Here is a 25,564-nt window from a genome sequence, read left to right on the forward strand (position 1 = left end):
CATAGAATTCTGTTCTTCTAATAGATAACATTCCTAGAAACGCCGACCTAAATTTCAAGAGGGAAAACAAAAGAGAGCCGCTGACATTGCCAACAGCTTCTGCCGAGCCCCTGCGCTGTAGGGTCAGGAGGGAAGGGGGCCGAGTCGGGGCACCTGGAAGCCACAGGGGGCGAAGTGGGAAGGCACCTGCGGCGTCAGGCAGTTTGTTCGCTTTTCCGTAAACGTGGAAGCTGAGGCCAGAGGCCACTTTTGCTGGGCCCAGCGCTGGGCCCGGACGTCCGCGTGCTGGGGTGGTGACCACCGGTGCGTGGTGCGGGCGGCGTGGGGTGAGGAAGGAGGCGGGGAGTGGGCGGAGGGCAGGCGCCCCGAAGTGCGCCCCTGGTGCTGTTCCTGTGTCTGCCACCAAATTCTCACGGCCCTGGCTCTTCCCATGGAGTTTCTCTCTTGCTGGACAAAGTTTCAAAATTCTAGGGCCCTGGAAACCTTCCACAGCCCCCACCAGGCACCCTCAGCACAGAAAAGCCAAAATCCTGCACTCACTCCATTCCTTGGCTGCCCACCCGCCAGGCCCCCGAGACTTGGTGGGAGCCCGTGGTTAGAAGGTGCCGGGGGCCCTGGGCAGTCAACGCCCTCTCCTCTCTCTGGGCCCCGGGGTGGCCGGGGCTGTGGGCTGTGTCCTGTTTGTTCTGCATCCCCAGAGACCTGCCAGCAGTTCAGGGTGGACTGAGGGTTCGTGAAGATGTGCGGAAAGAGGAGCTCGGGGCAGGGGAGCTGGGCTTGGAAGCTGCCCGGCTCTGCCTCTCCCAGGAAGGGGGAAATGGCAGAGCCCTGGAGATCGCACCCCGTGGGCAGAGGTAGCTCACCTCAGATGGGCTGTTTGCACAGCACCTCAGACCACACACACTCAGAATGAATGTTTCATAAGTGGAATGAGAAATGCTTTAATTGCAGAACCGGCCAAGGGGCTTCTAAATGGAGGATGTTCAGTCCACGCTGGCCCTTTGGTGCTGTGCGGTCGGTCCTCTACGCTGGGGGCTCGTCCGTGAGACCCCCAGTGCGCGGGGCCGCGGAGGCACGCCAAGACGCGTGGTCCCGGGGCAGTGACTCCCCTCCCACTCCGCAGGCTCGACGGTCAGCGTGCACGGCGGGGGGGGGGGACGCCCGGTCAAGCACAGCTATCCAGCCACTGGAAGCGCTGTGCGTTTCCCCCAAAGCCTTGGCCTTAGTCGCCGGCACAAGCCGATGCACAAGGGCGTTTGCCCTCAAGCGGCCTCATTTGTTTTTGATTAAGATTAACTTTGTGTCATGAAGAGAAACGAAAGCAGCCTTCCTTCATGAGGCACCACAGCCGACGTGCCGGCTTGGGAGGCGGCGGGGGCAGGGTGCTGGCCCCAGAGGCCCCCGCCGGGAGGCTGCCGGCCTCAGGGACGCTGCCCGATGGCCGCTCGTGAGGGCCTCCGAGTCGCTCCGGGTCACTGCTGCGTGTGACTCTGAACTCAAGACTGTGTTGACTGGACCCTGAGTAATACTTGGCTCTCTCCCCAAATCAGTCTCATCGGCAGCTATTGAGAAAACTCAGGAGAGTGTGTTACGTCCTGCCCGGGGAAGGCGGCCAGGAAGCGGGCGCTGGCTCTGACTGGGCTTCATGCACAGAACGTGAGACGTGCCCACCGACCACTTTCTGGGGCGCAGCTCAGGCCTTCAGTTCGTTCACACGGCAGTTCAACCATCACCAAGGTCTCATCTCTGAAACCGAGACTGTCCCCATTAAACACGGGCCCCCCTGGCCCCTGGAGCCACAGCCCAGCTGGTGGAGCCAATGATTCCGGGCCTGACGTGAGTGGACTCCCATGGTCTGTCCCGCAGCCTGTCCTCTGCAAGGGCCCGTCTCCTGAACGTCTCGTCCTCGCAGTCACCCGCGCTGGCGCAGGCGTCAGCACTGCCTTCCTCTCCAAGCCTGAGTGGTGGGCCGCACTGCTCATCCACCGAGCCTTCGTGGGTGGACGCTGGGTGGCTTCCACCTCTTCGCCACTGTGCACGGATGTGCTACGACCGTGGGGTTACAGGTATCTCTTTGAGACCCTGCTTTCATGTCCTTTGGGCTTGTACCCAGATGTGGAATTGCTGGGCCACATGGTAGTTCTGCGTTTAATTTTTTGAGGAGCCTGTCTGCTGTTTTCCACACGGCTGCACCATTTCACACTCCCGCCCTCCCGCCGTCTCAGTCAGCCTGGGCCTCTGTAGCCAGCTCCCGGGGCTTTGGTTCTGGGGGCTGAAGCCCACAACCGTGTGTCAGCAGACGTGGTGTCTGGGAGCCCCTTCCCAGCTTGTGGGCAGTCGTCTTGCTGTGTCTCCCACAGGGTGGACAGAAGGGGCGAGGCGTCACCAACCCCATGAGGTGAAGCCCCCTCGTACCATTACCTTGGGGTTAGGGTTTCAGCACACGAGTTTGGGGCATTCAGACCACAGCACCCCAGGACTGAATTTTCTTCATGTTGGAGACAGGCAGTTTTAACTGAGTGGAGTTCATGGGTAATGAGAGGAATGTGAGCAGGGAGGGAGGACAGGCCACACGCCCTCCGGCCTGTTCGGGGGCGGGCGCCTTCAAGGGTGTGTCCTTGGTCGAGTTTTGAGGCAGGCACTTTGGCAGGCGGCAGTGAGGAACACAGACACCCTGGGCAGAGCCCGCCCTGCATCCCAGGGTCCGGGCAGGGCCGTGGCCGAGTCCTCTGCCCGCGGCATCAGGACAGCCAGGGAGACCAGGTGCTGCCTGAATCCGGTGGGAGGTGGGGAGTCCGCACACCTGGGGCAGACCAGGTTTTTAGGTTCTGGGGGCACTTTCTGCAAGGAGGCAGATCTAGGAACATCCAATAAAGGGACGCGCCGACATGGATTCAGACTGTTTTGAGGACGATAACCAAAGCGACATGCAAGTAGCTGTTGTTTGCAGCAGTTAACTTGTCGCCTGCTCGACACAGCTCCAGGAGGGGGGAGCTGGAATCCACACACACACAGGACTCGGAGCTCGGGGCGCGGCAGACGTTCTCTGAGACGTTCTAGATGGTAGACGTCTTTGGCCCTGCGGCCTAAAGGGAAAACCGAGAATAGTCCGTCCATCTGTGTTGCAAACTTCCCGGCTCCACCGGGTTGGGAGGGCGTCGGAGGGCAGACAGCAAGAATCCCATGATCATGGCCCCACTAAACTCCACTCATGGAAACTGGAATTTCATGTCTGATCAGATTGGGCCCCCAGAATGGGGCTGCTGTGCCCACCGGGGGCCTCTCGCCTTCCTTTTTGTCTCAGACATGTCTCCACCTCAGCAGGGTCTGCAGACCACAGCCTGCGGGTCCCACTCAGCTCGCTGGCTTTGAATTTTTCACCAACTGTAAAAAAAATGCAAAAACTCTTCTTAGTTCCATAGCATTTGACCTCATTTTGTTATTGAGAGCAGCTCCAGGAATTGCTCTGATACCTTAAATGACCTTGTCTGCTCAAAGGGTAAATAAAGCGGCTTTTAAACCACCCATTGCATTCCAAGCCCCGCCGTGCACTCATGGCAGCTCCAGCAGCTCCTGACTGGCGGCCAGTCTTGCTCGTCTGTGACCCTTCCGCTACCCCCACCCTAGGATTATTTTGGAAAAAGTCCCAGGCAAGACACCAAGAAATAAATTAGTTTTAAAGCACATATGCTTAGAAAACTTTTTATTTAACACAAACATCTTGCGCAAATCAATTAAGAACTGTACCAAACATCTATGAGCCTGTGTTGTTTACAGTCACCTGGGTTCACCAGGAAAACCCTCAGTATTTCCCGATACAAATGCACCAAATACATCCCACTGTTCGAGCTGCACTGAAAATTAGATTCCTGTGCACGTTCATTAAAAGAAAAAGGCCCCAAAGAACATCACACAACCTTAGAAAACACAGGAACTTTAATTTCCCAGGTGAGCCCTGTGGCCCCGGGGTCGGGGTGGTCACAGAGCCGTCGTGGAAACGGGTTCGCAGCGGCTCCTCCAGACAGGCCGGCGCACGGGGGCACGTGCCCTGCTAGCGAGCTCTGCAGCCTGCGACCTGGACGTGGCAGCAAGGAGTGCTGGCCCTTGTCCAGCACTTTTCAGCCCAGAACACACTGCCGTCACTCACTTGTGCCCCAGAACCTGGCGCGGTCCCCTGAGCGTGCAGATCCCGGCTCCTCTCCAGCGTCCAGCTGGTGCAGCCTCCTCCCCGACAGAGACCAGACACAGGCCTCCTGCGGGGCTGCTCGTCTGTGCTCCACACCTGGCTGTCAGGGAGGACGCCCTGGACCAGTGGGACGAGACTGGGCAGGCGGTTGTGGGCCCGTGTCCCCAGGTGGGGCTTCAGGCCCATTGCGGTCTGTGGTTCAGAGGCCTTGGCATCACCCCGCGGTCCGTCCCCCCGCCCCCCATCCGCTCCCCACTTACTCTGCAGGTGAGCACAGTCACGCCCCTTGCTTGGATGGAGGAGATGTGAGGGGAGGTGACACGTGTCCCCTCCAGGTGGACAGTCTCAGAGGGCCTGCAGTGTGCTGCGTGGCTTGCGGGTGGATCGGGCCTCCTCCTCCAGAGGCCGTGATGGTCCTGGGACCCGGGTTCCACCCTGCGGCCCCCGCGGGCGCCCGACCCCTCCCCAGCTCCTGGCCTCACAGGCTGCAGACCGTGCCGGCCTTGGCAGCACATACCATTTTCCACCTCAGCATGGAGGCTGAGACCATGAGGGTGGTTTTAGGGGGAGCGCAGGTGGCCTCCCCGCAATGCCCACCGAGCCAGACGCGCCACTCTCGGGAGTCTCCGAGGGGCAACAACCCTCCTGGCTGCCCTGGGCTCAGGAGGGTGGCTCCTGGACTTACGGGGGTCCTCGGCAGACAGGAGGAGCTGGTTCCCTTGTGTGTCCGTGTACACATCACTGCCCTTCCCACGGGTGGTGGACTGTCCGAGGGAAGGGGGCATTTCCAGTCCCTGCCCAGGCTCACTCCTTGCCTCCCTCCACCACGTGACCACAAAGGCCACGAAGACCCAGGCTTGGCCCGTGTGCCCAGGAGCCCAAGGACGTACGTGGTGGCAAGCGTTCCCTAGTTCCCGGGAGTCCACCAGCCACAGGGGCAGTGAGGACAAAGGGGCAACACAGGCTCGATGTCCCCCCACCTCCCGTCAGGCGGCCAAGTGCCCTTCCCTGGCACCTACATTCAAGTAGGTGGGGAAGCTTTGGGCAGGGTTAGCCATGTTCTAGAACTCTCTCCGGGGTGAAAGGTTGGGAGTGCTACCTGGGGGAGGAAGATTTGTCAAAGCCCCAGGTCTATCTTTGCACCCAGGGTGTTCTTCATTCTCTGTCTGCACTGCGTCCACCTCTGGACATGCCACCTGGCCTCTCAGGCCCTTCTGCCCCTCCAGACTCCAGGAGGCTGGCCTCTACAAATGGGCTAGCCTTCATCACACCCTGTTTGCGAATGTTGGGGTGAGGTGGGGGAAGGTGGGGGGAGGGCAGCAGGTGACCCTGATCCCCCCGGGTGCCTCCCTGGGGCAGGTGCCCATCTCCAAAGGGCAACGTGACGGGGTCAGTGCGGAAGCCGGTAGAAATCGCTCCATGGAAACTCTGTTCCCTGCACCACCAGCAGCTGGAAAGCAGACTGAGTGGGGGCCTGCGGGTGGACCCCACTGTACCTGCCCCAGGCAGGACCCCTCACAGCCAAGGTCCAGGCCGTCCCCAAAGGTGCAGGACCATCTCCACTGTTGCCGTCCACACGTAGAGACACTGCCCGTGAACCAGCCCTTCCTGGAGCTGCTGCAGTGGGACCTGCCCACAGCCTCCCCACGACCTGTGGCTCCTGATCCCAGGTGCCCCTGCAGATACCCCAAGCGGCCACACGTGGGGACACTGCCTACAGGGTAGGGGGTCCAGGGCCCCCACCTCCTCGCTCTGCGCCCCGCCCTGTGTTCCCTCTAGACATACGCCCACCGTTCTTAGCTCGGCGTCGGCATCTGGGGACATAGCAGACCCTCGCTCGGTCGCCGTGGGCAGGTCTGTTACTGGGCGAAGGGTGTAAAGCCGGAGCCCACTTGTGGGGTCCCACCTGAGGCCCTCGGGCAGCTCGGCTCCCACTCCGTTGCCCAGCCTGCGAAATGCCCCTTCCACACTGGTCTCTCCCAGCTCCACCTCTGCGGCCAGCTCTGTGCCCCGACCTGCAGGGGTGGCCCTTCTCTGTTTCCTGGTCAGAGCGTCTCGGTCCATCCCGGCCACTGTAACAAACACCGCAGACCGGCCGGCTTAGACACTGACATTTGTCCCCACATTTCTGAAGGCCAGGCCAAGGTCAGGGTGCTGGTCAGGGTTCTGGCCAGGCTGGTGTCCGGTCTCTCATCCTGGTCTGGAGATGCTGTCCTCTCACTGTGCCCTCATATGTCCCCTCCAAAGAGCTTCTCCTGAGGACGCTCGTCCCGTCGCAGGGGCCCCACCCCGACCTCATCACTCCCAGAGGCCCCACCTGACACCACACCACACAGCACACGAACTCGGGGGACATGCTCCCTCCACAGCAGAGGCCGTGAAGATGGTGCCCAATTGCCCCACCCTTTCTCCTGCAGCCCTGCCTGCACGGACGCCTCCCAGCAGCCGTGACCAGACGCGGAGGGCAGGCCGTCTCTGTGCCTCACGTCAGCAAAGACCAGTAGTGGCCTCCTGGGAGCCGGAGGGCCTGGTTGCCTGCACCTCTGGGGTCTCCTGGGAGGTGGGGTGGTCTGTCTGGGCTGAATGCCTGCACCAGAGAACATGTCTGCATACAGGACAAGACACAGATGGGGTCACGGGGGAAAGGACACTTCACTAGAAAAACGACCTGCAGGTGAGGTGTCAGGGCTTCTTGGAGCAGAGGGGACCCCACCCAACATCCAGCGGGGCCCCAACCCCACCCTGTGCCAGAGACAACACGCCAGGTGTCCTTGAACGTCTATCAAGGACGCTGTAACTGGTGACGTCGGACTGTCGTCTGGAGAGCCAACTGGAGGACGTGCTGTTGACTCTCTGGGCGGACAACTGTGCCTGGCCCCGCAGAGAGTGCCTGGGTCTGTGACCGCAGGGGACACGTGAGAGCTTGTTGGGAGGGGGTACCACATCTGAAACAGCTCAGGGAAACACTGTGCAGAGAGAGCGAGAAACAGAGAGGGACCGACAGGCAGACGGGGGCAGGGCAGAGAAGCAGGCAAGCGTAGCCTCCACTCGGGGAGCCGGGTGGCGGAAACATGGGAATTCTTTATTCTACGTAAGCAACTGCTTTTCAAGTCTATAACCTTTCAAACTTACATGTTGAAGAACAACACAAAAGGAGTTGGTGGCGGGGCCACCTGCTGTCAAGCGGCCGGTGAGTCTGTGAGCAGCGGACTCGCAGCATCGGGAGAAGCCGGCCGGGCAGCGCGCCGCTGTTGGGATGAAGCAGGTACAAACTCACCCGTAAGTGCTGCTAACTTCATTTTTAGCACCTGTCTTGCATTTTATAAATCAGCGTGAGTGAAAGGATGTTTACGAGGGGCTGGGGGAGACACGCTCAGCTGGTGGTGGGGGAGGGGCCGCGGCAGTGGGGAGCCCTCGTCGGGCAGGGGCTGCGGGGCCACAGGCAGCGGCAGGGGGGCTGGCCCTCACCCGAGCCCCACTGTCTTGCTCACCCAGGACCCCCCTCCTCTCACGGTTCTGACCGTCAGGGAGGGCTTCCCATTCTGCCACCAAAGCTCTTTTTTCCTACACTTTCAATCCCCGGGACTCAGTTGACCCCTCGGCTGGGACATGGCCCCCAGCTACCCAGCTGCACTGCTGCCTTCGCGACCAGGGCGGGTCTGCTCCTGCCCGGGCCCCTCCCTCCGTTCACCTCTGCCTTCTCTGCCTTTTCCTGGAAGGCCTGGCCCTCGCCTCCTGCTAAGGCGCGTGTGTCCCTGGGGGCCTGAGCTCTGCCCCCCACACTGGGCCCACCCGCTGGGCCTCCTCTGGCTCCATCCATTCGCCGGCCACCCAAGGGCGCTCGCTTTGGACCGTGGCTCCCCGGCCTCCTGCCTCTCGGCCCAGCCTGGGGCGGGCAGCCCGGAGGCCGCGCTGAGGCCCAGAGGTGGGCACGTGGGAATCCCCGTGACAGCGCTGCGCTGAATGAACGTGAATGAACCTGAAATCAAAGACGAAACCACAACGCCCGTGAGAGGAAACGAGGGGCGGCTCCAGAGAGAGTGGGGCTGCGTCGCCCAGAGAGATGGAAAAGCCGGGCCTGCGGGCGGCTGTGCGAGGCCCTGGTTTTTCCTCTTCAGGTGACAGTGGTGATTGTTTTGTTCTCTTTCTGATTTTTCAGAGTTTGGATGGTACGTTAGGGTTTCATACGAATCACTGTGAACAAACAGCCAGGTCCCTGGTTTCCGTGGTTTCAAGGCTGGTGCTGCGGCGCTGCTGGGACACATGGCGTGAGGCGCGGACGGCCTCACCCAGGAGCCCGGGCTGGGCCTTTCCAGAAGCCGTCACGGGAACCCATGGGAGGGACCGGAGGGAAGACGGCCACGGTGGGCTGGACACATCTTGCCCCTGACGAGGTCCGGCCGGCAGCGGGGCCCGAGACTCGGGCGGGGCTCCCAGGGGCCGCAGGCCCTCGGGGCTCCCAGGAGCGGACAGGCCCCGATGTGGGTCCAGGGATCCGGGGGCCTGGGCCGTGGTCCTCAGCAAGGCTACCCCTCAAGGGGGGACCCAGGTGCTGGGGGCATGAGGACACTGGGGTCACCTGGGCCTCTGGAGGGTCTCTGTGGGCTTGGAGCTGAATCATAGCTTTCGTGGAAATACCTGGAACTCATCCCTTAACTCCCGCCCCAGATGGCAATTCTCGCTTCCCTGACTCCCGGACCTGCACATTCAGGCTCTGGGCCTGGGCTTCCAAACCCTTCCCCATCTGATTCCCAGGCCCGGCCGCCCGCCTGGCCAGAGCCACGGCCTTCTCGGGGCCTCCGCCTGCCCACCCTAGCCCTTGGCCGCCCTGGCCCCAGGAGCAGATGTCATTCGGGAGGAAGGAGAGCTGGCGCCTCGCGGGCAGGAAGGGGGCACGAGCGGAGGGTGCCCTGGCGGCAGCCAGTTCTGTTCTCGGCAGCAGGGGGGCTGGAGTGGGGCTGGTGGCGGGGGGGCTGTTCTGGCTGCAGCATCTGGAAGGCTCTGGGGGGAGAGAGCTGAACAGCAGGACATGAGGGCGCGCCAGTTCCAGTGACAACGACAGGGAGGCTCGGGGGCCCCGATGCCACTGCTGCCCCACCCCGGCCCCGTGGTTGTGCTGGCGTGGGCCGGGGACCGTGGACCGAGGACCGAGGTGTCACGCCCGACATCCTGGGCGGTGGAGCTGGGGGCATCTGTTCCCACCCCCTCCAACCTGCTCAGTGACCCACTGGATCTCTGGGACAGCACAGGACACACACACACACGACCACCCACGGCTGACGGCTCCCGGGAACACGAGCCCTGCAGTGGAAACAGTGATGGAGCCGTGTCTGGCTGCGTCAGGCAGCTGTGCGCGGCACCGGCCTGACTCAGGGGAAGGAAGTGCTGTTTCCACTGCAGCTCAAAACAAGTGGTTTCAGGACGGCCTGTGTCACTGGCATTTCCCTGCTGTGTTTACGAGAGAAGGGAATAGGGCGTCGAGGTTACTCTAACCTCGTCTTTTACAAGAAACAAGAAGCCCCCAGTGGAACACAGGCGGGGGGCTGTGGCAGCCCCGGGAGGCGCTGGGGAAACCCACGGCGCCCGCCAGGGAGGGGGCCTCACCGCCCGGCTCTCTGGGCCGTTGCAGGGATGGAAACCCAGGGCCCTGTCTCCTCCGCGGGGTGGGCAGCTTGGCCCGGGGTCGCTCTGCACACAGCAGGTGTGCCGGCTCGGGGATCGCTGGAGCACTGCTGTCCTGCGGACTCTCAGTGACGTCGGCAGTTTGGCTGGAAGCCAGCTCCGTGGTCCAGAGGTGACAGCTCCTTCTCTGCGGGGAGGGGCTGCAGGGAGAAGGGTGACTATGCTGGTGACGGGTGACGGTTTCTGCAACACGGGGCGAGCAGGGCCGCAGTCCCAGCACCACGGCTGGGGTGGGGCCGGCCTCCTCTCCCTGGAAGGCAGCCCTGGAGACCACGCTGCCTCTGAAGTCACATACCGAGTTCGTGCCTGTATCTAAACTGGAGCGAAAGACAACAGACCAGAGGAAAGAGCCTGCGGATGACAGCAGGCCTGCTTGCCAGCCCCGCGTCGGGGCTGAGCCCGGGCTCCTCCCCGTGGGGGCTGTGATCGGGCAGCAAGCGATGGGAGAAAAAAGAAAACCCATTTTCACAAGGAGGCTTACTGGAAAATCTCTAATGAACAGAGTCGGAAGGGCTGCACAGCGATCTTGAAACCGCCTGCCATCACTTCAATGTTGTTCTCAAAGCCGCGCCTCTCCTGGGCCACGGCCTTGAGGCCTTGCCCCGGGGGCCCGGCACCAGTGCCCTCCGGTGGCCTCGCAGGCCCACCCTGGGCCGCAGGGTCACCTCTGTCGTGGGCAGAACTGCACCCAATGTGTCTGCTGCAGCTTGAACCCCAGAACCTCAGAGCGCGGCTGTGTCTGGAGCCGGGCCTTGAGAGGTGATCAACGTAAAACGGGGTCTCCAGGCTGGGCCCCGATCCAGGATGACATGGGGACGCGGACAAAGGTCCCCATGGGGAGGAGACGGCGGCCGCGTGCCCAGGAGGGTGGCCTTGGGAGAGGCAGCCCTGCTCGCACCCGGGTCTCGGATTCTGGCCTCCGGACTGAGTGGCCTTAAACCTCCTGTGTCTGAGCCGCCCCCTGGACTCAGTGCCCATGGCCCTTGCCGACCAACATGCTGCGTTTCTAGAGACTCGTGTTTAAAGAGGAACCTGGAATCTGATGAGCGGCTCACTCTATAGTGAGGGAACCGGGCCCCTAAGTCTCAGTGACTGTGTCCAACCAGCACTCAATGAGCGACCAAGGGGCGCCCGCCCCCAGGGGAACCAGGCAGGTGCGCTCAGGTGCAGCCTGCTCCCAGAGGAGGAGGAGGAGAGACTGGCCCCGCAGGAAAGCTCCAGATGGAGGAAGGGACTGGACGAGCTGGGGTGACATCAGAGGGGCAGCTCTGGTGATAGGCGTGAGGTGCAGCAGGGAGCCAGGAGGGCCCTGAGCCCCCCCCGGAGAGGGGTCACTAGGGCTGCACGTGGAGGCCGGGTGGCCAAGAGGCGCCTGCAGAGTCCAAGGTCCAGCAGGGCAGATTCTGGACCTGATTTTAAGGCACATGAACAATATCCGCTAGTAGAACGCATGTGGGCACAAAAGAAAGACCAGCCAAGAGTGACCCCCAAGGGCTCGGGGGAGACAGGCGGACGACCTGGGGGAGCCGGGCCGGAGCCGCATTCCAGCAGGGTGCCCACCAGTTCCGGGGGTGACAGCCTCTGACGCAGCGCCTGCCCCCTTCAGTCCCAGGCGCCGGGAGCCAGGACTTGCCACACAGCTCCCTTCTCTCCTTCGGGCTCTCGTCACAAGTCTCACTTCTACATTTGTAAACCCCACAACGGTGTAGACAGCCGTTTAAAAAAGTTAAAAGTAAGAAAAACTTCTGAGATAGTCCCATTTTTACAATTTCCAGTGCTCCTCTGTGCACGTGCAGGTAACAGTTTCCACCTGGTATCATGTTTTGATTGAAAAGCTTCCTTCGGCTTTTTTTTTGCAGTGCAGGTCTGCTGTGAGGCCTCTCAGTCTCGGCTGGAAATTAATGGTCTCAGCTTCAGTTTATCTGAAAACATCTGCACTCGACCCCCTCACTTTCGAGAGATCCTTTGACTTGGCACAGAATTCTGGACAGGTGACTTCCTTCAGGACTGAGGATAGTTACCCGTCTTTGTCACGCATAGCGTGGGAGGAGACGCCGTCTGTGATTCTGCACACAGTATTGCTTTCCCTCTGGCTGCCTGTGTTTGGAAGGGACTGGCTTGAGTGCACAGGTGTGTGTGCGTGAATTACGTTCGTATTTTTCCTGTTTGGCGTTCTCAGGGCTTATTGGATCTGTGGTTTGTTGTTTTCATTAATTTTGGAAAAGTTCCAGGTATCATCCCTTCACTATTTCTGTCCTATTCTGTCTCCAAGAAAGGACGTTAGACCACCTGACACTGTTCCCGGTTTCCGGATGCCCTGTTCAGGTTTCCCCACCGCCTTGTTTCTCTTTGGATCATCTCTGCCGACCTTTCCCTCAGTTACGTCCATTCTGCTAAAGGCCCACTGGTGACTCCACTCCCGATGCTGTGTTTTCGTTTCTAACGTTTGCACGGGGACCTCTGTTTCCACCCCGCGCTCGTGTCCTCCGCTGGCTTCTCGAGTGATCTGTGTGGCGTTCCTCCCCCCGGGGTGTCTCTGGGGATGGTCTGCTGATCGTTTGATTTCTTGAGGAAGGTTTCCCCTCAGGTCCCGTGTGTGTCTCGGACCCTGGCTGAAGGACAACATCACGTGTAGAAGCGGGCTGACCTCCTCCATCACCGCTGCCGTGGGGCGTGGGGTCAGCCAGGAGCCGGGCTGCGTTTGGGTTTCATTCCGCTTCCAAACAAACATTTGCCTTTGCTGCCCGTGAGGGTCAAAGTCCTTGAGTGGTGGCACCTGCGACTTGGCGCTGAGTGGGGCCCCCCGGCTGGGAGCCCCGTCTTCAGTGGTCCCTGCCTGCCCGTGCCGCGGGGGGTCTGCCTTCTGCTCCACCCACCCCGAGGGGAGAGCGGCTCCTTGACGCCTCCTGGGCCTTCCTGGGGTCCCTCCCTCTCACTGCTCCGTCTCCAGCAACATTCCAGCACCCACCTTCGTTGAAGACCTAGTCGCCTCTTAAACCTACAGACCCTGAGAGCTGAAGGGACCGCCTGGCCCAAGCGCTCCTCCGGCCCGTTCCCCACGTTCACACGGCCCAGGGCCACGAGCCCACCTCCGCCCAGCTCTGTGCCGGGAGGGCTGGTCCGCCTGTAACTTCTACCCATGAAACCCACATGTTTAGGCTAAAAATAAGTTCAATACATCTTCGACGTGACAGCTCTTCAAACACTTGAAGACAAATATTATTCATCCACATATTAATTAAAACACTTCGTGCCAAAGTGCCAGACACTGACAGACATTCAGAGATGGAAGCGTAGAACCTTGCGCTCCAGGGTCTCAGAGTCTAGAGCGAAGGCGACACCAGGGCGAGACGGTAGCAGCGGGGATGGAAACGTCCACAGCGCGTCTGGGAACACAGGGAAGGGAGTCTGGCCGGAGGGACAACGTGCTCGGAAGGGGTGCCCGGAAGGGCTGAGATGGGGAAGCGGGAGCTCGTCGGGGACGCAGGGGGAGGCGGGCCTCTGGGCGGTAAACGCGAGGCATGGAGGCGCGTCTGGGAGCAGTGAGAAAGTGTGTGTGCAGGAGGGTGGTGAGCGCGAGCCTGGGACCGGGCCACGTCGTGGAGCTGTTTCTGGAGCCCCGCTGCTGCCGGTTGGGGGGGGGGGGACCATGCCCACCAACCACACTGCTCTCCATATTCAGTGAGAGCCTGAGGGGGACAGTCTTACACGTGTGTCTGAACAGGGCTTTCCCCGCAGGACCGCGTGGTGAACACACTCACCAGACGACACTTGTGGGGCCGGGAAGTGGGTGGGCACATCTTGGCCATCACAGCCATGGAGGTGGCGTTTAGTGGGGTGGGTGCATCTTGGCCATCACAGCCATGGAGGTGGCGTTTAGTGGGGTGGGTGCATCTTGGCCATCACAGCCATGGAGGTGGCGTTTAGTGGGGTGGGCTGGGGCCTGGGACGCAGAGAAAAGGGCCATGTGACAAAGACTAAAGCCCCCAGAGCAAGAGAGGCTGCGAGGTAGACCTGCCACCGGAGGGGGGACGAAGGTCATTTTCAGGGTTAGGGTTAGAGGTTGAAGGGGTCGAGCCTAAGGACCAGTAAGAAGGCAAGGCTGTCTGACAAGGAGGGAGGCTGAGCGTGTGGCCTGAGGGCAGAGGCGAGGGTGACAGGTGGACAGGTCTCGTGGTCGCCTGAGCACCGGCCAGGCGCCAGCAAGGCCCATGGAGCTGGGGTGGCCCTCACGGAGGGTGAGAAGGCCTCCCAGAAACACCCTGGGGGCGGTGCAGCCACTCTCACCTCCTCTCCTGCCACCAGAAGCCGGGGGCGGGGATGGGCTCTGCAGAGCTGGCGGCGAGGGGGCAGCGGGGTAGGGGCTGGCCTGCCGCAAAGTGCCCAGGGATGCCTGGAAGCCGCGAGCCAGCGGCGGGTTTTGACTCCCTTCCCAAACCACCTCCTCTGCCCTGAAGGCCTGTGCCAGATGCAGAGCTGCCCAGAATCTCCTCGGTGGCCCTTCTCACTTGAACTTCCAGCAGGTTGAGAAAGTGGTCCTCAAACTCTCCCCCAGTGATTTATTCTGGAATATCCCGGGGCTCAGGGGAGCCCGCAGAGACAGCAGGTGCGCCCGCACGCCTCGCGCTGGCCTCCCCGACGACTGCACCCCCAGGGATGGCCCGCAGCTGTGTGAGTGGAGGCACCAGCCCTGCAGACACAGGCCTCTCAGCCGGAACGGGGCGTCTCCTGTGCCCTCTGCAGCGGCCGGGCGATGTCACGCGCAACTCGGGATGTCTGGTGCAGCCCCGTGGGGTACGGTGGGCACAGGGGAGGGGCTGGGGCGGTGGACGGTCTGCAGCCTGGACTGCTCCCCTGGCCGAGAGGGTGAAGGCACCAGCTCGTGGCGGGTGGTTGTGGGAAGGGACGGCCGCCTGATGCCGCGGTAATGGCCCTGGCGCCTTGTAGTTTACAAACTTCCACAAAATGACGACGGGGCATGGGGGTCTGGAATCTGGCCTGTCTAACTGCAGGCAAGCGAGGGGCCTGGTCACCCCTCAGGTCGAGGATCGGCTGCCCGGAACTCCTGCTGGTCCCCAGCTCAGGGAGGGCTTCTGATCCACCTGATGTTTCACTCAGCTCTCCAGAAAACCCAACTCAGGCGGTAAGATTCACATCTAAGAAGCAGATGGTGCAACCTGGTCTTCACGGCGTCTTTTCAACCAAGATGTAAGACTGTGCTGCGAACGGGGACCAGCTAACCAGGCCGTGGGGAAGAGGAGATAGTCCGACCCGGGGGCTGGAGCTGGTGCTGCTCCCTGGCTCCGAGGCGTCTGTCCTGAGCCCTGGGGACACTTCCCCACAAGGAATGCGGGGCCCCTGTTCTCTTGTGCTCTTGAACCCACTGTGTTTGTGTTTTGACATATCCCAGAGTACGTCAGTTTCATTTGTGAGGTGAGTTAGCAACTGTGTTGTCTATTTTTATAAAGAAACTTTTTGTGAATGAAAGCGTGTGTGGGTTTTGTTACAGATGAAACACTGAGCTTTCCCGGGATGAAGTGGACGAGGCCCGGCCCCCGGGGTCGGCGGGGAGCAGAGGGAGGGAGGGCCCCTGTGCAGGCACCACTGGGCGCTGACCCCCCGCCTTGGGCTTAACTGGAGAGGGCCCCACACACAGGGCGGGAGTCAGCCCTCCACCCAGCCCAGCCCCCACCTGCCTGAAAGCGAGGAGAGGAGAACCAGGGTCTTGCACTGGCCGAGCCCCTCCTTTCTGTCAGACCCAGGGTGCGGTGGGAGGGGCCCAGCCGACAACACGGACGCTCTGCCCCCGGGCCCCCAGCATCTGGCCCAGCACGAGCTTGTCTCGGGCCTCTCGCAGCCGATTCCCTCCAGCCTTCCCGGGGCCCAGCCAACAAGGCCAGGGTGGCGGAGGCTCAGAACCTGGCAACTCTGCACCAGAAGCCACGTGGGGCTGCCCGGATTCGCGGATGTGGACCTGAGGAGACAACTGAGGCCCCCACAGGGGCTCGCGGAGCAGGAGCCCCTCGAGGCGGTCCACACATTGACAGCGCAGCCGGGCCGGGCCAGGGCCCTTAACGATTCTTGGACATGGATCAGCTAAATGACTAAGTTTGAGCACATTTCCTAAACAGTGACCTGTGTCATCTTTCCGGCTGCATTTGCCCCAGAGCCCCCGTGACAGGCAGGGGGTCTCGCCGGAGGCCTGCCTCCTAGGACTCGTGTGGGGGCCTGTCCTCTCCCTGGGAAGGCCCCCGCTCCCCACGGCTCTGCTGGCGTCTCCCAGCTGCGGTGGCTTCTCGCTCATGGCCTTGGAGTCCTGAGTGGTGCATCCAATTCCTCCAAACCCAGGAATGCCAGGGAGTCGGGGGAGGAGAGAACAGCGCTCATGCAGGTGAGCGCAGGGCGGGGCCCACAAAGGAAGTGCTCTGAGCCCTCGAGGGGCAGGGCCTGGGGGTCTGTGCTGGAACAGCGTGCCTGGTCACCAGGTGGGCCTCCCAGACCCGTGGACACCAGCCTTCAGACAGGACCCACGGCTCCTTCACAAGGAGACTAACCAGAGCGCTTGTGCCCAGGGGCAGGTGGAGACGGAGCACTGGGCGACGGGGACAGTGCGGGACGCACCTCCTTACCTGTGAGACGCCAGCAGAGGCAACACACTGCTCTTTCTTAATCACACTCGCCTTTTTCAAAGCTTCTGATGAGGGCCTACATGTTCGAAACCCGTTTGTCATTTGAAACGTCACCTTCTACACACTGGCGCTTCACGCTGCAACTCAGGGCTGTCAGGCACGGACCCCTCCGTCCGTCTGCTCCCCTCCCACAACACTCTCCTTGACGAGGGTGCAGGTCCCGTGCGAGTCCCGGCCGGGACGGGGCGCTGCTCCCGTCGGCGAGGACCTGCTCAGATGGCAGCCGTTCTCCACTGACTGTCAGATCCAGGGCCTCAGCGTGACCAAGAATTATCCTGCTTTTAAGAACTGACTCAGGTTTCCCGCACCTGGCTCTGTCCTTCGCGGGCCCTGGGGCCGTGCCCGCCCCTCGCAGCTGCTCCAAGGGCCGTGTCCAGCCCGTCTGCTGGCTGTCCGCACTGCGTCTCTCCTGTCCTTTCTGCGCTCTTACTCTCCTCTCTGCTTTCCCTGGGCCAACTCACGCCCAGTCTCTCTTCTCCTCGAAGCTTCTCTCCACTGCACCTCATGTTCTGGTGCAAAACTTTTCATTATTGTTCGGCTCCTGATTTTTTCTAATTTTTGTGATGGTTTTTTTTTTTTTTTGATCAAAGTGTTCTTCAGAATCTGTCCTAAAATTTTCACACATGTATTGGGTTTTAAAAGTTACCTTCTACGGCTGGTTTCTGATCACGTCCTGCTGAGGTCAGAGAACCTGCCACCGGCTCGCCGCCACCCCTCTGCGGTCAGGCCTCGGACTGATGCTTATAGTTCTGCCAAGTTAAGGGTTCTAATTGTGCTTTTCAAAAAATTTCTTTAATGTTTACAATTATTTTGCCTGCTTAATCTGCTCACGCTGAGAGAAGTGAGTGTGGACTGTGGGCTCCAGCAGGTTCCACACCGTTCCGAGGCTGTGCTGAGTGCTCCTAAGTTTAGAGCCAGTTTTGTCTTCCTGAGCACATCTTGCCTTAAAGCCTGTTTGGTAACAGATTCGCACCTCGAGCTTTCTCCTCATCGATACTCCCACAGCATCCTCCTTTTTTGGTCTGGCATTCTCTTGCTCTCAATCCCTATGAATCTCTATCTTTCAGGGCCCAGAAATGCCACGCAGATGGAGTTTTTGCTGTTGTTCCAACCTGAGCTTCTATTGTATCTGAAAACATTAGTCCTGACATTGTGTTAATTCATTTAAAACTTTTTTACCTTCTTGGTTTGCATTTTCTATCTACCCTTCACTGCGCTGTGGACCCCCCAGATTAATTACTTCTATTGCTTTTTTAATTCCTCACCAACATACAGTGATTTGAAAGTTTTCTATTTATCTTTCCTTTTTAAAAATTAAACATAATTTTTCATTTTTAAATAATCTAAAACTCATAGAAAGTTTCAAAAACAGTATGAAGAATTCCCACGTGCCTTCCCTTCACCCAGCTTTCCGAATAGTAACATCTCAGGCGGCTGCTGCACAGCAGCCGAGACTGCGAAGGTCGCACCCACAGGGCTTCTTCCGGGCAGACTGCAGGCCTTCTTCACGGCCACCTCCCGTCCACGGTGGCCCCCCGCGGGACCACAGCTGCCTGCTGTGTCTCCAGCCTGGGTGGCCTGGCCGTCCTCAGGGACTGGACACTCCTGGAGACCACCAGCTTGGTGCTCTGTGAAGTGTCCCCTCACGGGGCTTATTCCATGTTTCCTTGTGGGTAGACTTGAGTCACGAGCAACGCTTCTCTGGTATTTTTACCAAAAACATGTCAGTGCTGCCTGCCGGCAACTGGAGCTGTTTGTTCCAGACACTCGGCGCAGCACACCTGTCCTTCCGGCCACACCTCCTAATTCAAGGCGGGGAGACAGCCCAGGCAGCCTGCAGGGTCCGACGGGCGAGGAGAGACCCCTCGTGGGTGCTGGGACAGCTGTCGAGAGGCTCTTGGGGCTCAGAAGGAGCAGTGCCGTCAAAGTCTCAGACTTCCGTGATGGCTGCCTTCTCGTCACTAAGACCAGATTCTAAGTCATTATTTTAAGAATCCAGAAGCTAAGAAAAAAGACTTTAGTTCATGAGAATTAAGGGGCAAATCAGAGATGCTCCTTGTGGCAGTCTTACCAGAATTTGTTTTGAGGCAGAAAACATTTGGCTTTCCCAAGGGTCTGATTAAATCTTAGAAATAATGCAGACAGCTCATAAGGGGAAACAGACCTGCAGAACAAAGACGGTGATTTTCCAAGGGCCTCCTCAGGAGCAAGTCAAACAGAAATCAAGCCTGGCCCTCCCACCTCTGCAGCGGCTGCGTGGACGAGGTCACTGGCAGAGCAGCCGACGGTCTCTGCTGGAGGCTCCCCCGGGGCTGGGAGGATGCGGACCAGGCGTGGGGGCCAGGCGTGCGGCCCAGCTCGAGGAGGTTCAAGGAGGAGAAGTGCGCCTCCCAGGAGGCTTCGTTTACTCAGCATGTCTCCTGAGCAGCGTCCACACACGCTCGCGCGTGTGTAATGCAGCCGACCGCTCCGCTCCCCGGGGCGCTGGAAGCCAGCACAGAGCGAGTCCGCGTGCAGAGGCGTGAGCAGACCCCCGGGAGGGAAGTGCTTCCCGGCCGCTGCGGAGCCGGGCCAGGCCGGTGCCAGGTGGAGGAGCCTGCTCGGACCCCCCAGGGCACGCCCCGAGCTGCCCCACCTCCCACAGCCTGGGGTTTCTCCTGCGCCGCTCCAGGCTTCTGAGCTGGAAGCCTCGGCCGCTGATCTGCATCGGCTCCCTTGCCCGGCACGGCAGCTGAAGTTGCCCACCCGCTCTAAGCACCCCTTGAACTGCGCCCTCAGCTGTGACGTTTCACTTTTCTCTTAGTTTGTTCATCTTTCACTCAGTCCTAAGTGTTTCCTAAATTCTCTGGTGACTTCCTCCTCAACTCATGAGCTACCTGAAAGTGTGCAGCGTAACTTCCAAACAATCAGTTTTTCTAACTGTTTTACTGTTACTGACTTCTAACTTGATCCTCTGTACGACTTAAGCACTTCACTGTTTTTAGACCTGCCTGCGGCCCCGCACCCGGTCTCCCCTGGTGAACGGCCCACAGTGTCGAGGGCAGCGCCTCACGTCACTCGTGACGAGGAACTCAGGATACATCACAAACTCAGTCGCCAAGACAGGGGCAGGGTTGGGAGAAGTGACTCCAGTTTTGGAAGAGGTTCTATTGTGGGTCGAATGCTGCCAACGGCAGCGAGTCTCTAGAGAAACCAAGAGTCGACCGACGCAGGAGGCACAGCGCCTTACTCTGGGAAACTGCCACAGCTCCCCCCTCAACTTCAGCAACCCCCCGATCAGTCAGCAGCTGTCAACACCGGGGCCGGACCCTCCACCAGCAAACAGGTGACAGCTCCCCGTGAAGGCTCAGATGACGCTCAGCGCGTTTCAGGCACAACGCCACGGCACTCACAGCGCGGTGTCAGCGCAGCCCTCACAGACACCGTGAAACCCGCGCTCGCGTGCCTGCCTTGTGCCGCTGCCCCACTTGCCGCAGCGTCTGGACCCGAACCCGCGCCGCGCCCGCCGCCTGCCTGCGCCGACCCTGCCGACTGTCCGCTCGTGTGATCTTCTTCTGTATCTCCTGACGCAGGCGTAGACGTTCCACGTTGGCTTTTCGGCAAGACTGCATCACTGTTGTGCTGTGGGGCTTTGTTCTGACTGGGGAGTAAAAGACGGTTTCTGCACTGGTGCCTCTGGCACCCAGGGGCGGGGAGTGGGCCATCAAAGCGGGAGCCCGCGGCTTCCCTCCACTAACACTTCCTTCAGGTTTTAAAGGTTGCAGTGAATGATCACATCCAACGAGCAGCAGGTCTGAAGACTGCACGTGTAAGCAGTTTGCTGTGACGAGCAAGCAAAGCAAACAAACAAACAGCCTGAACTTTCAGTTACAGACGACAGATTGAAACCACACGTTAACCTTCGCTCTAACCAAACCCTACAAATATGACGGAGCAGTTTTGCGTGTGTGTCTGTGTCTACCAGGACGTACACTGAAGACATGCAAATACAGTCACTCACTGCATGTAACAGTAACATACGTCATACACGGACAGTCAATAACACAGTTAAGTGTGTAGACAGATTCAAAGTAAAATGGAGGAAGGGAGGGAGCAGTAGCCACAAGAGTCTGAAAGCTGCCATGTGCGCGGGTGAGTAGAAACACATCCCAAGTTGTCAGCGCGAGGAACAAAGACGCAGCCTGGTTCACACTGCAAACCCCCAAGGGCTCAAGCAGCTGCCGTCTAGGGACTCCTGGAGTGGGGATGAAGGTGGTCAGTTTAGAGAGGGCAGACGTCCCTGGGGCTCTGCACCCCCACAGCCAAGCAGCGGAAGGCGCAAAGCAGGCGCCCACGACACCAGGCCCAGCTGAGAGCAGGGTGCCGCCCTGGCCACGTGCCCTGGGCTCAAAAGAGCCCTGCCTGGGAAATCTGATCAGCCCCAGAAAAGTGACCAAAGCACGCTAACATCCGACTCCCCGACCCGCTGCAGGGAGCGCCCCATCCGACTCGGGCTTCTGGTGCTCTGTGGAGATAGGGAGAGATGCCCAAAGCTTGCTAGAAATCTGAAGAGGACTTGTGACATTCATTGTGACACATGAGACAGAAGAATAAAGCAACTGGAGACCGTGAAAAAAGAAAGGAAAACAACTTCCAGGAGAGTATTATTGTTCCCAGAGAAATGAGAAATGAGCAGGACTCTATGAAAAGAACATCCGAAGAACAAAAGCTTCCCATACGTTAAAAGCAACACAGCAGAACGGAGAACCCGACAGGGCAGCACAACATGAGGACGTTTCGCAGAAAACAGGACAAAGACAAGGAGAACAAGAGGAAAGATTTTTAAAATTTAAAAAAGGACCAGGATAGGAATCCGAATGCTGAAAACAGAGGGAAAAAAACAAACAGACAAGAACAACCCACCAGGGGCAGAGGAGATTCAAAGAAATAATTCAAGAAAAACCCCTGGAATCAAAAGACATGAGACTGAGCGCTGGGAACAAAAAGGCGTCACACCCAGAACAAGACGGTGAACTTACGAACACGGAAAAGGAGGAGGTCCTCCCGACAGACAGGGACGCAGAGACAGACCCCTCTACGCCAGGCCTGAGATTCGAGGAAGAGAGACCCCAACGCAGAACTCCTGTCCAGCCAAGCGGTCACACAGACCACCGTCGAGTCAGGCTTCAGAAACTCACCTCCTGGACACTCCCCTTCCTGGGAGGTGCCAGACCACGAGGGAAGGCAGTGCAGCTGGGCTGGGGGAGGCGAGGCAGAGGGAGCTCCCGGGGGGCAGGTGTGAGGCCGGCCGGGCGGAACTGGCTGGAGGGAGTCCGCAGGGCTGGGGTGGAGGGGCCGGGGGTCAGAGGGACTCACGGAGGAAACACAGGAGGGCCGTGGGGAGGGTCCCAGCCGTGGGGGATGGGGACGTCCCCGAGTCTGCAGGGCCAGGGAAAGGGGACTCTGGGGGGGGAGGTGGGCAGGGGCACATGGACAGGGGAGCCACTGGGCAGCGGATGGTCTGCCAGGCTGACCCTTCAGAGCCGCACGTCCTGCAAGGCTGGAGCCCTGGTCTTCAGGGAAGCGGTGGCCCGCAGACAAAGTGCAGCTGGCAGGGCCGGCCCAGGTCCCCAGCGTCTCTGGTTTTGCCCTCACAGCTCTCTGGCCACTCACGAGCTCCTCACAGCCAGGCCTCCACCTCCTGAGGGTCACCCCGGACACATCTGCACCTCACAGGCCCACAGTCGGCCTCCTGCTCTTGACTCCTGTGACCTGGCCCCACTGGGTCCTCAGGCTGAAGGTGTGGGGACAGGTGGGCAGGAACACTCAAGGAAAACGTGGCAGAAATACTGTAACCACCACGACGGTCTCAGCAGCAGCCAGCGCTCCTCGAGCCTGGAGGCCAGGGGTCCAGTGCAGAGAGGCCGCGGGCCAGGGCCCGGCCGGCCTGGTGGAGGGGTGCTGCCAGCTCACTGCCCGCACCACGAACAGGACGCCCGCAGGCCCAGCTCTGCTCGTAGAGCGCTTGTTGTTATGAATTTATAACCTGGGCAGGCACAGACAGACTGTCCAGCGACACACACGGGGAAGTGGATTAAAAGTGTGGATGAACAGAAAATGAGGGGACAGCGCAAACACACAATGACTCTAGTAGGAAGAGCGCGCACGCCGCGCGCGAAGCCAAGCTGATGCGAAGGCCGCTGCTCCGCGTGCGCACAGCAAGCACACGACCCGGCTCACAAGTCCACACGGAAGCCTTTACGACCGCACGGCTACGGAGACGCTGACGACCATCATTTTAAGTGTGTATTAAGTAAACTGCACCTTGCTCTACTTGCTTTAGAAACCCCACGTAGATTTAACAGCTGGTCGAAATTCGTGGGAGCTGCTGAGAACGCGTGTCACGACACTCACAGCCGTCAGCTGATCCTCGGGGTGCGTGACGGGAACGGGCGCGCACCGGCGTCTTGCACCACATCAGAACCGAGCGCCACCCGTGCCATCCCCCTTCCGCAGGAAACCGTGCAGGACGGAGACAGGACAGTGCCTCGGCGCTGCCTGCACGGCGTCCTTTCTAGATGTGCCCTCCCGAGGCGCTGACGCAGTCTCAGGACGCCCAGGCTGCTCCGGAGCGCAGAGGGCCAGGCCGACAGTGGGCCCGACAGTGTGAAGGCAGCTCCGGGACCCTCAACTCTTCTTTTCACCTTCTAGAAAATCTGCCCCAAGTCCTGGTTTCCTCACGGCTTTTTTGTGACGTCGTCACACTCAGGCCCTCCGCCTGCACACTTGGTGCTTCTCCTGCAGCTCAGGCGGCTCCTGAAATCCCCTCTTCCAAGAAGCCCTCCTTGAACCCTCTCCTCCGGGTCTGCGGCTTGAGGCGCCCACTCCCTACTCCGAGCCATGCAAGTTCTGACCTCCTCCCCATTTACTGAGATTTCGTTGTCCTCCAGTACCCCGTGCTGCCTGGTGGGGGGACGCAGGAGGCCCGTTCGCTGGATGCAGAGATGCCACCAAGCTCCCCGAGACCTGACTCCCTCACCTGGAACCCAGGGTCTGACATCTGCAGACACAGCCCTGGGAGGGGCAGCACATGACAGGGCCTGGCGGAAGGAGGGTCAGCCGGGACGCCTGGTAAATGCTTTCTGAAAAATGATCAGACAGACGAAAAGTGAACCGGGATGGAAGCATTTATTCTGAGTGTGAGAACCACATGCACAGAAGGCTACTTCGCTAATGAAAATGTCGAGCATGGTGGATACAGGGGTTAACACACTTAGGAAAGACAACACTCTGTGTGTTTCTTAGTAAGCTTTATCCAGATGTTTGCAGAAGATTAAACTTTCCCTTCCAGTTGCTAGGACTCCCCCCCAGACACCAAATGAACGAGCACAACGGTGACTGAGGCACCGGACGGACAAGCACACGGCCACCCTGGCCCCAGGGCTCCATCCTGACACAGACGTGAGCGTCAGTGTGGGAAGGGGCTCTGGGACACCCTGCAGAAACACAGACCCTGACTCAGCCGTCTGAAGCAAACGGCGTGACGAGGTCAGGTAGCAGAGCTGCCTCTGAGACCGGTCACGGCAGCCTGGCCCGCTCTGGTAAAGCGAGTTGCAGCAGCTCCTCCACCGCGGCCAGAGCAGACCCCGCTGGGGCGGGAAGTGCTGGGGGGAAGGGGCTGCCAGGGGCCGGAGGGAGGGCGCGGGCAGGGTGGGCTCTGCAGGGACACCTCCGACGAGAAGCCCACGTCGCGTTCGGGGTGAGTCACAGAAGCAGCCTGACGTCACGAGCGCTGCCGACATAAAAACCAGGCAGCAAAATCAACTCCGACGCTGGGGCACAAGTAATCCCCCCAGATACAACGCCTTTCATGCAGGCCACACATTTTTCTAAAAGTCTGCTTGATTTAGGAGAGTAAGAGCCAACTGTGTGAAATAAAGTTTTAAGGGCAGCTGCACAGCTCAGGACAGCAGAAGCTCCCACGACGTTCAAACGTCACTCTCCAAATCTCTCCTCAATCTCCTGGGGCACAGTGAGAACCCGGAAAATGCTTCAGGGCGGTCCCGGGCGTCCCGGAAGCACCTCCCGCAGCCACTCCCACCAGCACTCAGCAAAGGAAAAATCTCTCTTTTAGAAAGGTATTTTAAAGTCACACAGACCTAACGTAGTAACAAATGCCAAGGCAAATACTGCTCGGGCGTTTTGGTTGAAATAAAACATACACCGACGTCTAGGCTACCAATTCCAGGGAAAGAAAGAGGGAGAGACCGCACCCCCAGCCAAGCTTTCCAGAACTACCTCTGGGCCCAGGGAGCCTCCGGCAGGGCACTAGGTCCTCGCGCTGGGCGGCGGGGCGGCCTGGAAGCAGGCCAGCTGCAGGTGCATGCCGCTCCGGACCCGGCCCAGCAGCTCCTCCAGCAGCCTGCAGAGGGCCAAGACCCGCTCAGAACCAGACCCGGCCGCCTGGGCGGCCTCTCCCGCAGAAGGGCCATTTACAGGTGGATTCTGGGCTCAATGACAGCAACAGGGCAGAGGGAGCACACGCTTCCACACACAACCCTCCCGCCCGTTCCCCAGATGAGCTAGATCCCTCCCCAGAACGGGCAGCTGCCCAGGTGTTCGCACCTGCACCTTCAGTCCACAGACCCTGAAACCCACCCTCCACGCTGCTGCTGAGCACACAGCCCACGCCATGCTCCAAGGCCCCAATCCCGCCAGCGTGGCCCTGGGCCACCTTCACCACCACCCCCGCCCCACAGCTTCTGGCCTGTTCTCCGGTCCTCTTACTCTGCATTCCTGCCCTTAAATATTGGGCGGGGCTGAGCTGAAGGGTCTGTTCTCACTCCGCTAACAGCTCAACTGGTTTCCTTAGCTGGGCCGACATTTCTGTATGGTTTTCAGACCAGAGGTACAGGTCTGGGGTCAAGAGACGACCTCCTGGTTCCACACTGCCCCCCCTCCACCCCCAGCCCAGCACAGCCCCGTCCTGCCTCCATCACGTGAACGCCGCCTCAAGGGAAGGTGGCTG

The 25,564-nt window shown here is 60.0% G+C and overlaps 1 protein-coding gene and 1 long non-coding RNA gene across 12 annotated transcripts in view; one reads left to right on the plus strand and one right to left on the minus strand.

Moving 5' to 3' along the window:
- Window positions 1-910: 910 nt before the first annotated feature.
- The window catches only part of EXOC2 (exocyst complex component 2), a 142,754-nt gene continuing 118,100 nt past the window's right edge, over window positions 911-25,564 (minus strand). For 5 of the 11 annotated variants that reach the window (XR_004313309.1, XR_004313310.1, XR_004313304.1 and 2 more), the window contains 3 exons: window positions 9,791-10,008; window positions 4,447-9,487; window positions 3,687-4,303 (listed from right to left, as the gene is read on the minus strand). Coding sequence is in view for 2 of the 11 variants with exons in the window: in XM_032462377.1 (XP_032318268.1) it covers window positions 24,865-24,958 (94 nt within the window). In the remaining 9 variants the exon portion in view is untranslated. Of the gene's footprint in view, window positions 3,385-3,686; window positions 4,304-4,446; window positions 9,488-9,790; window positions 10,009-23,705; window positions 24,329-24,369; window positions 24,559-24,834; window positions 24,959-25,564 lie in introns of those variants that run through there. The other 6 variants (XR_004313306.1, XR_004313305.1, XR_004313307.1 and 3 more) reach the window with 6 other exon arrangements.
- Window positions 17,923-22,697, plus strand: LOC116658137. Its single transcript, XR_004313314.1, has 3 exons — window positions 17,923-18,218; window positions 21,194-21,197; window positions 22,688-22,697. It is a non-coding gene; the product is annotated as an uncharacterized LOC116658137 (long non-coding RNA).

This window comes from Camelus ferus, chromosome 20 (assembly GCF_009834535.1).
Source record: "Camelus ferus isolate YT-003-E chromosome 20, BCGSAC_Cfer_1.0, whole genome shotgun sequence".
Classification (NCBI taxonomy): domain Eukaryota; kingdom Metazoa; phylum Chordata; class Mammalia; order Artiodactyla; family Camelidae; genus Camelus; species Camelus ferus.